General features: G+C 35.9%; 1 protein-coding gene across 1 annotated transcript; it reads right to left on the bottom strand.

Moving 5' to 3' along the window:
• Positions 1-922: 922 nt before the first annotated feature.
• LOC131639907 (F-box protein At3g58530-like) lies at positions 923-4,740 on the bottom strand. The gene is made up of 12 exons (XM_058910348.1): positions 4,460-4,740; positions 4,311-4,370; positions 4,142-4,225; positions 3,926-4,056; positions 3,763-3,838; positions 3,264-3,334; positions 1,911-1,997; positions 1,760-1,832; positions 1,611-1,678; positions 1,463-1,531; positions 1,277-1,382; positions 923-1,181 (listed from the first exon to the last, which is right to left on the bottom strand). Exons 1-12 carry the CDS (start codon positions 4,652-4,654, stop codon positions 1,116-1,118), a joined length of 1,086 nt encoding a protein of 361 aa, XP_058766331.1. The 5' UTR covers positions 4,655-4,740; the 3' UTR covers positions 923-1,115.
• Positions 4,741-14,779: the final 10,039 nt, after the last annotated feature.

Raw genomic sequence — 14,779 nt, 5'->3', positions numbered from 1 at the left:
CATATAACATAAGCTATTGTTCAGTGGTAAATATTTCCCAACATATGCAACATTAGTAACACCCGACTCACCAACTTATGAACTAAACCACATCTATATTCATTGAACATGAACTAAATCAAACAACTATTACACCGGTCTGGATACTTCCTTTCAAAAGAAGTTCAAAAGGTTTCGGAAGCTTCATTGCAGACAATTTGTAGATTATTAACAAAAAAATCAAATTATGAAACAGAAAAAAAAGATACAGATACACATTACCTGTAATTTAGAACGATTATGAAGTTTATGATATCAAAATACAAATTGATTGTCTTACAAAACATAATACTTGAATAAGAGAAGGGATTTAAGAAAATATGAAAAAAAATCTTAAGTGAGAGGATTTAAAAGACTGATCATGTATAAAACGTTACGCTTCATAAGTTATGTTTTGGATAATGTTACTTGAGCCCGAAGATAACTTTTGAAAAGATGGTATTCTTATTCACATTATTCTCATGTTTACATTAAAGAAAAATAAAATCAATTATAAATGTAGCTGAAAGACAACTTTTGAGAAACTATTTTGGCAGTACCATTTTATGAGCACAAAAAAATGGATGCTCTCCAAAGAACTATTTGGTAGTACCTTTTTATGTGCACAAAAATTTAAAATGGCAGAAGGAAGTTGGGAAAGATGGAGGAAGATGAATGGAATGTGATGCAGTAAGCAAAAATACTAGAAACAGGAAGAAAATTATGTGCATCAAGTATTGATAGGGTAAATTCTAATGTCGAAAACAATAATCAAGCCTTTTCTTATTAGGCTGATAGAGTGAAATCATCTCTCCCTTTTAATAGTTTAACAATATGGTATTGACCTCTAAATTACTAAAGAATGGCAGTATTCTTTTTTAAATGGTTTAGCAAATGAGAGCTGTTTTGTTTACTTCACAAATAACATGATATGAAAAAATGTATAATTCAATGTAAGTACATGTGTTGTTGGACACCGAATGCGTATTCAATCTGAAGTGTCTGTTACATAGCTTAAAAATAACAGCTTTAGAGATTAATTTGCTCCGTTCGAAAAAATAGACTACTTTTGTTACCAAAGTTTTACTGACCACAAATTAACTATGCACTTTAAAGCATTTCAAGTATGGAAACAACTGAAGCAAATCAGCACGGCTTCGTTTCTGCAAGAAAAACCAGGAATTGTTAGACAAAATGGTTGAGTTAAACTTGTTATTGGTTGTATATAGTATAGAGCTTCTTTGAAATAGGAATTTGCCTTAATGCCGATACATCCATTCACATCAAGGGTTGTAATGCTGTTGGAACATGAGTTTGAGAGTGCCTCCAGACATTTATCGGTCACGCCAACTATTCCGAATAAGCTGCAAATATGGCCATCCAATAAGTGATTCTAGGATAACAATTATCCAAGTGCTATAAACTTCTCAAAATATGATAATACCTTAGAAATTCAAGAGAGGTGCAACTCTGAGCAACGGCTATAACTCCCTTGTCGGTCACACGTACACACCTATCACGTAAAAACAGATACAGCTCGATTAGTTTCATAAAATGAGATAGATGGATATTCAAGTTGATCGTGAGTTTACCAAGTCAGATTGAGGGATACAAGGTTCTTGCATTTCGAAATACATTCAAGTCCTTCGTCTGAAAGATTCTGCAAGGCAAACTTATTTCTATTAGCAGTTTGCATTAGATAGAATTGTGCGGAGAAATCTACAACAACCGAAGATTTTACCTGGGCACCACAGAGATCCAAAAACGTGAGATGTGTCAGAAGGCCAATTTTTCTGTAAGCCTCATCTGTGAAACTGAATAAGAGTAATGCAGTGAATTTTCAGGGAAAGAAAGACAAATTGAACTTCAATAGGTTGAGTTTCAATTCATACCTAGACACTGCATAGAGATTCAAACTTTGAAGGGATAGGCATTTCTGCAACAACTGCTTCAGCCCTTCGTCGGTTAACTTGACGCACCTAGGTGTCAAATTACGAGATGTATATATACATTACGAACCTAGAAGAAATTGCATCTTGCATACAACTAGGAAAAAAACTAGGAACAATATAATTGATCCCTCCTTTATGATAGTCATCAAAAGTAGCATGGAAATCGAACTCTTGAAAAAGGGACTAGAATTGATTTGAATGACTTGAGAGATTAACTCTCAAAGTATTTATTTATACTACTCAATGTACAATCAAATCGCTTGATTATGAGTGATCAGCATCAAATCAAATCTAAATCCAAAGCCGTCTGACCCTGTGTAGGTTAGCTATAGTTTACCTATGACAAAACAAAAAAGGTCATATTTAATCAAGATTTAACTTGACAAATAATTTATGAGGCCCTATTTACCTATAGTTTAACCCTGAAAAAATTTGAGGCTCTGTACGATAACCCCGCCTTGCACGCCCTCAAAGACGGCTCTGTCTAAATCTATAACATAATTTCAAACATGTCAACGCTCCCCCTCACTCCCCCTCAAGTTGGTGCGTATCGTATGTATCTAGCTAGATCCAACCTCACTTGTATGGTTGCTCATTAGTCCAATGTGAGGATCTACCCCGGTGTTTTAGGCTTCCCCTGAAGTTCTAACAGTCAGAGTCTGGTTTGACTCGGTGGGGGTCTGGCAGAGCAGATGTGGTTTCCAATGTTGTGTATCAAGGACGTGAAGAATCTCACAGTTGAGGGAGAGAATGTTGATATGTCAAGGGCTTACACGCATCTAAAGGGCTGGCAGGTGGTGACTGCATGAGTAGGCACGCCGGGAGTTCTCCTGCGACGAAACTCTGGAGGGTGGCAGATCGCATTCTTTTTGTGATGACAGTGTCACACATGTCTACTGTAACAGCAGCAGTGACGGTGCACAGTGGCCACTACAGAACTGGAATTTTTTTAAAAATAAAAATAACTAGGGTCGGCAAGCTCCGGATACCATCTTGAAAAAAGGGCTGGAATTGATTTGAAGGATAATAGGAAACCAAACATATGATTAGGGAATTAAAGGATCTGAATAAAGGGAAAGTACTAAATAACTCTCAATGTGTTTAATCATACTTTATATTAATCAATATGAACAATCAAATCCCTAGATTAGGGGTTAAGATCAGCATCAAATAATCTAAATCTATAACATAATTTCAGATATCTCAACACAAACAATTACAGACAGCTAATGCAAAAGGGTGAAGAAAAAGCATATAACTCATCATTTGATTAATGATAATTACAATCTATACCTTGTCAAGTTTAGTGACTCTAATTTTGGGTAATTGTCAGCAACAAATTGTACACCTCGGTCTGAAATATTCTGCAATTATCATATCAAACCACTTATTTTAGAAGACACAAGTACCAAATTTTAACAAACACTGTTATTTTCTAACAAGATGATTCAGAATTCTAGTACATACTACATACTTCACAGTCACAAACTTGATTTAGTTGAAATGCGCGCGCAGACGCAGACACAGACACACATAAACACAAACTCACGCACACAAGCACAGAGGCACAAACACATACACAAACAGACACACGCAGACAAGCACAAACACAGACTCGGACGCACATGCACAGGCACAAACACAGACACACACAGCGTGCACAGGCACGCACTGTATGCATGCATTTCATTATGTCCGCTTAATAATAACATTAATAACAAAACCTTACAAATAAATAATCAATAGTAATGTGATATAAAATCACAACACCAAGGTATCATCAATCATGTACCTTACAGCCACTTATATTCAAATCAACAATATGTTTGCAGTTCCTCACTATATGCATTAGTCCACTATCAGTTACCCTGAAATAACACTCAAATTCAAATCCAAACCGATATTCTCAACTCCTAAATCAAACATTGCGCGCGAAGAAAAAAAGTTAACCACACCTCACATTCCAGTAAATGGAAAAGTTCTTTAGCCGAGGACAACAACTGGTTATCGCTTCAGTTCCAGTATCCGATATTTTTTGGCAGACATTCAGATTTAAAGTCTCCAAGCTTCGAAGAGAATCAAAACACTAGAAAAATGCTTAAAATAATTCAGTCAGGAAATCACATTCAATCAACATTCTACATTTCTACATCATTGTCAAGTATGGTTACCTTTTGTTTAATAAGTATGAGATGTGTGTCTTCAATGTCTCTAGCAAATTCAAGGTTAATCTCCTTCACATGACTATATCTAGGCTACAAGAAGAAACAATCAAATTCCATACCACAACAGCATTAAATTTCACATAAATTGAATGGAAATGAAAATGAAAATTGATACCAGAGAAAGAGCAGCTATGAGGCGATTTCCGGCATTATTCAACTCACGAAAATTGAGTAACTGATAGTTACAAGGAGAAGATGAATTGATTAGTAATGGAAGAATGAAGGGAAAGGGAAAGTGAAGATTGATTGATGTTGAAGACTTACTTGCCAAAGGGGTTGAGAAGAGAGAAGGGTGCGATAGAGGAAGGGGTTGACGAGGAGGAGAGAAACTAGGTCAGTGTGAGTGAGAGAAGAAGTGGAGGAAGAAACGAGTTTGAAAACCTTGGGGACTGTGTCTTTAGACCAAACGTCATCGTCTTTTGTTGTCTCTGTTGCAGTGGATGTTGTTCTTTCCTCCATTGTTTGTTTCCGCCCCCAAAACTTGCTAGGGGACCGCTTTTACACTGCTGCCATTTTTCCTCTATATTTTTTCAGTAAAGTTTTAAGTAAATGACTTAATTAAGAGTCAAGACTTGGGGGCTACATACATATGCTAAAAATAAGTTTTATTGAAAAGATTAAAATTATTATATTGAAATTATTAGAAAATTCTATTTAAATGAACTATTTAAATTGGATACATGTACTTTTAATGCAAACTATTCTAAAATTTTAATTTATTTTAAAATAAAATGAATAAAAAATGAGGTTGCTATAAAATTAACGAAAGATGAAGGAGATAAATTAGTATTCTATTATCTTTTTCAATGAGTTCTCTTTACATTGCAAAGTGATATTTATTTATAGGACATTAGTAAGGTGAAAAATCATAGGGAATATGAAGATGAAGATGAAAGATAAGAATATATATGGACATCCATAATAATATTTATTCATAACACTCCCCCTTGGTTGTCCATTGAGGATATGTCTCGCTAAAACCTTACTGGAAAAACCCAATGGAAAAAAACCATGGTGAAGGGAAAAAAAGTGCAGAAAATAGTTATTTCTCCCCTCATGCATACATTTATATGTGAGATGATATTCTTTATAGTAGTTGCTAAAAATTTCTTCTTCGAAGTAACTTCATGTAGTGTTAATAGTTATGCAGAATTTGATGAAGTTGTTGCCATGATTTGTTTCATAGATCTCCATAAAATGGTTGTACCATCACATGTAAACAAATAACCTCTTTCTGATCTATCATTGTGAGAATCTGACGAGTAACCTGCATCTCTAAGATAACGAAGTATATGTTTGACTTCATTCCAATGTCTTCGTGTAGGTGAATATTTCTATCTTACTTATAAATTGACCGCAAATGATATATCAAGATATGTATAATTAGCAAGGTGCATTAGTACTCCAATTGCACTGAGATATGGCACTTCAGGACCAAGCAATTTTCATCCTTTTCTTGAGGCCTAATAAGATCTTTCTCCACATCTAATGAACTAACAACCATATTGGAGTAGGCAACATGTGACATTTGTTCATATAGAAGCATTTCAACACTTTTCTATATAGCCTTCTAGATGTACCAATGTTCCTTTGTCCAAATGCTCAATTTGCAGACCTATATTTTGTCTTTTCTAGGTCATTTATCTCAAACTATTTATTTAAGCAATTTATAGATTTTGGAAGCTCTTCAGGAGTTCAAATAATACTTATGTCATCCACATAGACAACTATTATTGCAAATCCTTTTCCACATCATTTTATTAAAATACAAGGGCAAATTGAGTTATTTGTATATCCATCCTTTAGTAAATATTCACTGGGGGTAACTATACCACATGCGTCCAGATTGTTTCAACCTATAGAGAAACTTGTTCAATTTGATGGAGTAGTTTTCTCGAGATCCAAAATTACGTGTGTAACATCTCGAATTTTATTAGTTATTTTATTAATTATTTTATTTGGTGTTTTATTAATTATTTATTTGTTTAATTATTATATGATATAATTATTTAATTATTTGGTTATGCGTATATTTGTGCTATTTGGATTAATTATGAGATATGATTAGTTGGGCCTAAATGGTAGAAATAGAATATGAGGTGAGTTTGTGGGTTAAGCCCAATATGAGAGAACACTAATTGATAGGGTTTTAAAGTAGTAAGAGATATACTATCATTTGAGGGGAAAGAAGAAAGGAAGAGAAAAGAGGGCTCAAGAGAATGAGAAGGCATTGGGGGAATCTAGAAGAAGAGGGACTTTAATCTAAGGTAAGGGGGAGAATCTTCATTATCTTGAATATATATGTATGCAATGGGTAGTAGCATGATAGGATATTCATCCCTCTATTTTCATAGATTTTACATGTTAGGGTTTATATTAAATCCATGAGATTTTGTGAATTAATCATGTTTAATGATGTTTATATGTTGACCCATGGTTAGAAACATGATTAGTAACCTTATATGTGTGTTAAATTTCTATTTGAATGAGTTTTGGTTGGTTGAAATCGGATTTGGTGTGGGTTGGGAGGTGTTGAAACGCACAACATTTTGTTGTGTCTGGTGTGCTTCGTCGGGTGAGCGTTTTGCTTCGTCGGGCGAGTGGTCGTTTCAATGTGTTCGCCGCCGAGACAGCGAGCGAGAGAGGGTTTTTTGTGACCAAGTTTCTGCCTTGGAGTGTCGGGCTAGCCATTCGTTCCGTTGGGCGAATATGTCCTGTTTTGCAAAAATTATAAGATGCATAGCTTTTTATCCGTAACTCCGTTTTATGTGTCGTTCAAAGAATTAGGAAGCTAATGTGATTATCTATATGATAGGATTACAATGGTTAACAATTGATGAATTAGTTATGATGTTTTTGTGTGAATAACATATGATTATCTTTATGTGCGTTATGATTTTGATGAATTGTGAATAACATTTGTTGATATGTTATGTGATATGATATTCATGATTTATGTGAATGAATATATGTTATTTGAATTCACTTTGTTGTGAATGATTACTTGATGCATGTTGTATAACCTTTTGGTGGATGATTTGAGTTGTGCGAATTATTGAGATATGCTTGGATGATTAAGGTTGTGTGATAATCTTAATTGCATATGTTGTGGACATTGTTGTACATGCATTCATGGGGAGATTGTACTCTGGTTGGCTTTGATCCTTGTGTGGAAACATAAGCGGCTTTGTTCCTTTTGTGGATTCGGAAGCGGTGAACTATATGTTCATATTTTGAGGGCTTTGATCTTGTTCGGATCTGAAGCGTGGCTTTGGTTTTTAATCGGGAGCAGTGAGCTTGATACTCACATGGTACCACATGTATGAGTCACATTAATTAGCATTTCGAGTCACATTATTGATATGTGAATGTTTGAATTGATGTACTTGCTTGTGTGATAATTGTATTTGTGATATGTGCAATACTTATGAAACTTGTTCAAATTATGAAGTGTGATGAATGATTATGCTATGGTATGCCATATTCATTGTACATATATTATGTATTCATTATGATGTGAATTCTCACCCTTCTGTTTGAATGATGTTCATTGTGACATCGTGCAGTTTCCGACGAGTAGCGTGCTTGCACGAGGATTTAGCTGAGGATTCTTTCGGTTTTTATCGTTTTGATTAGGTAGTGAGTCAAATGCTCTGATCATGTAACACTGGGGGTTTTGAACTCATGTTTTTAATGTTTGGATATTGTTATCTTTATGGTGTTTAACTTTATATTTTGGATATAATGCGTTGATGGCTATGTTGCCAAATGTTGATTCATATGACATGTATATATATGAGTTGATTATGTTATATGATTTGGTAGATGGATGATCGGAAAATTATAGCAAGTGCACTATTTTCTCGATGTAGTAATAATTGGGGTTATCCCCAGTGTCGATCTCTTGAGGACTGCGCAGAAACTTAAGTGTTTTAACCAATTCAATTGAACAAAAACTCCTTGGTTTGTTTCAATGTTGTTTGCAAAATTATAATACATGAATAAAAATAACAACTAAATAAACTTGTATTAGACAAATAAGAAAGTAATGCTAGGGGATTGTGTATGAAATTCCTTATAATAACAATACTCTTAAAATTAGCCAGATCATCACTAATTCATATCATCACCAGATTTTGAGTGAGAATTTCCAAAATTCCTTTAAAGAAAATCATTTAATATTTCTTTTATACCCAAATTCCTTCGTGGTATAATAAGAATACTAATCTCTTTGTTTCAACAGAAAACTTACGGTTACAAATCTATATCTCAATTCCTTGACTATACAGATTTATATTTTTATACAAAAGCATTAACCTTGGTTTTCCAACCTAACATTAACCATAAATCAAAACCTTATTTTCCAATAATGGTTTGCATTAAGAACACTATATAAAAAGATGATAATGAAAAAGTTATGAAATTACTAATAAAATAAGCAAATTGTCATTACAATAGGAAATCAGGGACACCCCCCTAGCATTGGGGGGTTTAGCCTCTCATGTTCATGAAATTAAAAACAAACATAGTGAAAGAGAAAATCATTACAATATAATTAGGATGACTTTGATCTTCAATAGCTTCCGCGGTTGAGAGATCTCCGTTTTCCCAACAATTGCATGTATCTGCTCTTCTCCCAAATTGTACGTGAAAATAAAAATTCAATTGCCAAAAGATGCCCTCTTCCCATGAAAAATAGGTTTAAGTAGTGATACTATGTTTCCATCTGGTGCAGAATGACAAAATTGCCCTTAATGAGTCCAAAGTGAAAAATCAGCAAAAAGGCTCCAATGCCACACATCCACGCTGACACGGCCGTGTCAAATGACACGGGCTGCCCGTGTCAGCTTCTGCCCATGTAACTCTTCTTCAGCTTCTGCCCGTGTCAAATGACACTGGCTGTGTCAAATGACACTGGCCGTGTCAAATGACACTGGCTGCCCGTGTCAGCTTCTGCCCATGTCATTCTTCTTCAGCTTCTGGCCGTGTCAAATGACACTGGCCGTGTCAAATGACACTGGCCGTGTCAGCTTCTGCCCATGCCATTCTTCTTTAGCTCCTGCCCATGTCAAATGACACTGGCCGCGTCAAATGACACTGGCTGTCCACGTTTTCTTCCGCTCTTGTTCTAATTCTTTTAGAAACTTTCCTATTTCCTGAAATCAATAAACACTACCAAAACAAGTCTTAAAAGCATCTAATTAGCAATAAAAATAAACAAGAACTCATTTGCAAAATGTGAAGAAAATTAAATAAAAAGATTGAAAACTAAACCATGATGTTACCGGAATGAGCGATTTCTTACCAAATAATCGATGGAAAGTAAGTAAAATTGGTGACCGATCACAACCCCAAACTTATCTCATTGCTTGTCCTCACGCAATGCATGAATAGACAAAACTGAGGTCACCCCTGAATTAAGCTTACCAGTATACAACCGTGCTTTTCGCAACTCAACTTCCACCATTCCGGTCAATCTTGTCGGTTTCACAACCCGAATTGCCCGCTTCACTACCACATCAAATTACCATTTCACTTGTAAGCTCTATCACACATATCACCAATTCTCTCGGGGTTCAGAATAAAAATTCACTCACAAGTTCATAATATGCAATACCAACTTTTAAATTCGAATACATTCTACTTTCATACACAAACACTTTGCACACACTTTTTGAGGTCTTTGGGTTGAAACGGGGCTTAGGACAGGTGGGATAAATAAGGAATAGGATATGCAAGTGGTGTAGGCTCAACATTCGTGTTGTTGTTCTTGTTTTAGTGCTTCGTTTAGCATCATGGGATTCAATCACACCATTTCTACTATTTTTCTTCACTCAATTGTTGCCTTGAGTGTATGCTTTGGCGAGTGCTAATTCCAATTCCTCTCTCTTTTTTTTTCATATGCATTTTGATGTCTCAACACTTTTCTTCTCTTTTTTTTTTCAAGACATATATTTTTTTTCGCACTCGCCTTTCTTTTAGGCGTACTACCCCAAACTTATGATTTTGCACTGATTTAACAACAACATCAAACACTTATGCTGAGCAGGGTAGGCAAAGAAATTGAATTTAAAGATATATTTTTTTTTCTTTTTGGCCAAGGGTTAATAGATGTGGTTAACACAAACAAAGGATACAGGCTCAAAGGGGTTTGCAAAGGATAAACATAATACAGGGTGGCTGGAAAGGCTCAATGTTAACACAAACAACGTGCCTCAGTGTGTGTCAATGTGTAGTGTCATATGAGTAGAACATACGCAAATTCAAAATGGTAAAGTCATACCTGACTATTCTCTCATGATGATGCATATTTGGCTTTTTTGAGCTCTCGCATTGTTGGGCATAGCTTACAAGATCCATAGTATTTCTTGTGCAATGTTGCTTCTTTTTCGGTTCATGGATGCCAACTTTCAATCTCAGTCTGGTGTTGTTAAGTTGCGTCCCACAATAATTTTTGGTTGTATCAACTTCCAGGGATGCCTAAGGTGCAAGCTTGGGTTGGATCTTTCATCCTTTTACTACCACTCCATCAACCATCCGGTAAATCACATCAATCTGTAACACATGGTAGACATAATAGCATAGAGATACTAGGAACAAACACAAATAACCGAATCTAAAAACTGAATGCAATAAAAACCCCCCCACACTTGAACCAAACATTGACCTCAATGTTTAAATTCGAGATAGCAATGGTGAACTCACAGAGGGTATTGCGATTCCAGCTGCTGCTTTCTAGCTTTCACCAGAGAGACCCACTTTTCTTTATTTTTTGGAAAAAAAACAAACAAACAGAAAAATTTATTATTAAAACCGTGGGTTGCCTCCCACGAAGCGCTTCGTTTAACGTCGCATGGCTCGACGGTCCATTACCTTTTATTATGGAGGGTATTTCCTTTTCCAAACCTTGTTGCTTTTCACTTCCACAACCACAAACTCATGAAGATGAAGAGCATGGATAACTTTTCTCTTCAATTTACTTCCCAAATTCTTCTTGACTTCCTTAGCTTTCTTAGGACTTTTGACAGCTACATAAGTTGGTTCCACCTGAGAGGCTATGCTTGAAACGTTTTCTTGGAGATGTTTAGGCTTTTTGTATTTTTCCCCACTTTCTGTCATACCACCAGAAGTTTGATCATTTACAACCGCCCTATGTTTCTTAACTCCTAACATCTTCAAGGTTACTTCTTCATCAAAAGATCTCAGTGTTAGTGTCCCTTTTTCAATGTCGAGGTTGCAGCGGCCTGTGGACAAAAATGGTCTCCCAAGAAGGATAGGAGTTTCTTCGTCTTCCGGAATGTCCATGATGTGGAAGTCAACAGGGAATACAAACTTATCAACTTCCACTAGTACATCTTCAGCTACCCCATATGATTTCTTAACGGTGTGATCGGCGAACCTTAATTGTGTCTTACTTTCACTAATCTTTTCCAATTCAAGCTTTTTGAAAATGGACAACGGCATTAAACTCACACTAGAACCAGAATCGAGGAGTACCTTTTTAAATGTTATATTCTTGATAGTGCATGGTATCGCCACCGCTCCAGGATCTTTCCTTTTTATTGGGATCTTTCTTGCTGACGAGACTATTCCACACTTCTCAGTTTCAATTTTTGATCCTCCTCCCAGTGATCTCTTTTTCGCCAACACCTCCTTCATAAATTTCTTATACAAGGGCATGTGCTCAAGTGCTTCAAAGAATGGTAGATTTACCTCTAGCTTTTTGAACAATTTAGTGAACTTCTCAAAGTCTTTCTCTTTTGAATTCTTCTTTGTCACTCTGGAAGGGAAGGGTAGTTTGATCACCGGTTCAGCATTTTTCTTATTATTTTTTTCTTCAACTGGTTTAACTGGTGGTATCATAACTTCTGGCTCTTTCGGATTCTCTCTTATTTCCAGATCCACCTCTATTACCATAGGGTCATCTATTTCCTCTTTTTCTTTTTCCGATTCTAAAACCTTTTTACTCCTAGTTGTAACAGCATTAATCTTCTCTTGATCTTTTGGATTTTTCACAGTTGAGCTTGGAAGGGTACCTTGTGCCTGTAGAGTGAGATGATGTGCCATTTGACCCATTTGAACTTCTAGATTTTTGATTGAAGCTGTGGTGTTCCTGAGGTTGGTTCTTGTCTCTTCTTGAAACTGAGAATTTTGAGCTGCCATTATTTCAATAGCGATCTCCCAATCTGCTTTTTTTTGTACCTGTTGTTGCCCTTGAGTTTGGAACTGTTGTGGATGGTGTTGGAATTGTTGTTGATATTGAGGTTGTTGTTGAGTTGATCCTTGCTTTTGAAAGTTTCCTTGTTGTTCTTTCCATGAGAAATTTGGATGATTTTTCCATCCCGGATTGTAAGTATTGGAATAGGGGTTGTTCTGCTTCAAGAAATTAATTTCCTCCACCTGTTGAGCTGTTGCCACACAATGCATGGCAAAATGAGGTCCTCCACAAATATCACAATTTACCGCTTGAATTGGATGAACTGGTTGAACCTGTGCTACAGTTTGCTTTTCGAGGGCCATTTGTTTCAGTCTTCGTTCAACTTCAGCTGCAATTTGGTCTTCCATCTTAACAACTTGGTTTGACAATTTCAAATCAACTAACCCTTCAGGCTGATTAACACTGCGGTCATATAACTCCAAGTGTTCATTTGCTGCGATAGCATCAATGATCTTTTTTATCTTCGTGGCTGTTTTGAAATTTGTTGAACCACCAGCAGCTGTGTCAATAAGTTGCTTCGTCTTCAGCTTAAGACCATTCACAAAATTCTGCATTTGTTCAGTCACATCCATGTTATGAGTGGGACATGCAACCAACAATCGCTTGAACCTTTTATATGCATCTCCCAGCGATTCCCCTTCTTTCTGCTTAAAATTCACGATATCATATCTTTTACGAATGAAGACTGAAGCAGGAAAATACTCATTCAAGAAGGCGGTTTCCATCTGTTGCCATGTTGTGATGCTTCCAGCTGGAAGTGAGTAAAACCATTCTTCTGCATCTTCGGACAAAGTAAATGGGAACATCACAAGTCTCTTGGCTTCTTCAGAATGGCCTTCTATTTTTAATGATGTTATTGTGGTGAGGAATCTCTGTAAATGCTTATTTGCATCTTCATTGATTCGTCCAGCAAAGGGCTTGCTTTCTAACTGACGGATAGTGGAAGGATGTAGTTGGAAGTGTGCCACATTAACCGGTTGGTTTACTATGGTCATTCTTCCAAGCGGTGCATTATCCCTTCCATAATCACCTAAAAGTCTCTCTGGAGGAGGTGGGTCAGCTGCCATAGTTTCAGGCTCAGAATCTGATTGCTCGGACTGAATAGATATTACTTCTTCGTCTTCTGATTCTGAAACTACAGGTGATTCTTCTTTCGATGCCAGTCTTTTCCGCTTAATTTCTCGGAGTCGTGCTCGCAATAATCTTTCGGGTTCTGCGTCAAAAAGAAGTTCAGCTGAGGCCTTACCTCGCATACAAGATTAGACAATCGTTAGCTTGGAAAAAAAAAATTTCAGAAAAATAAAATTTTAGTTGCAGAGCAACAAAATTTCAATTGAATAATTAATCACTTATATTTTGGCAGTCCCCGGCAACGGCGCCAAAAACTTGATCGGAAAATTATAGCAAGTGCACTATTTTCTCGATGTAGTAATAATTGGGGTTATCCCCAGTGTCGATCTCTTGAGGACTGCGCAGAAACTTAAGTGTTTTAACCAATTCAATTGAACAAAAACTCCTTGGTTTGTTTCAATGTTGTTTGCAAAATTATAATACATGAATAAAAATAACAACTAAATAAACTTGTATTAGACAAATAAGAAAGTAATGCTAGGGGATTGTGTATGAAATTCCTTATAATAACAATACTCTTAAAATTAGCCAGATCATCACTAATTCATATCATCACCAGATTTTGAGTGAGACTTTCCAAAATTCCTTTAAAGAAAATCATTTAATATTTCTTTTATACCCAAATTCCTTCGTGGTATAATAAGAATACTAATCTCTTTGTTTCAACAGAAAACTTACGGTTACAAATCTATATCTCAATTCCTTGACTATACAGATTTATATTTTTATACAAAAGCATTAACCTTGGTTTTCCAACCTAACATTAACCATAAATCAAAACCTTATTTTCCAATAATGGTTTGCATTAAGAACACTATATAAAAAGATGATAATGAAAAAGTTATGAAATTACTAATAAAATAAGCAAATTGTCATTACAATAGGAAATCAGGGACACCCCCCTAGCATTGGGGGGTTTAGCCTCTCATGTTCATGAAATTAAAAACAAACATAGTGAAAGAGAAAATCATTACAATATAATTAGGATGACTTTGATCTTCAATAGCTTCCGCGGTTGAGAGATCTCCGTTTTCCCAACAATTGCATGTATCTGCTCTTCTCCCAAATTGTACGTGAAAATAAAAATTCAATTGCCAAAAGATGCCCTCTTCCCATGAAAAATAGGTTTAAGTAGTGATACTATGTTTCCATCTGGTGCAGAATGACAAAATTGCCCTTAATGAGTCCAAAGTGAAAAATCAGCAAAAAGGCTCCAATGCCACACATCCACGCTG

Source organism: Vicia villosa, unplaced genomic scaffold (assembly GCF_029867415.1).
Source record: "Vicia villosa cultivar HV-30 ecotype Madison, WI unplaced genomic scaffold, Vvil1.0 ctg.002857F_1_1, whole genome shotgun sequence".
Classification (NCBI taxonomy): Eukaryota; Viridiplantae; Streptophyta; class Magnoliopsida; order Fabales; family Fabaceae; genus Vicia; species Vicia villosa.
Note: the sequence above shows the minus strand (reverse complement) of the source record. Positions and strands in the feature narration are given on the sequence as shown.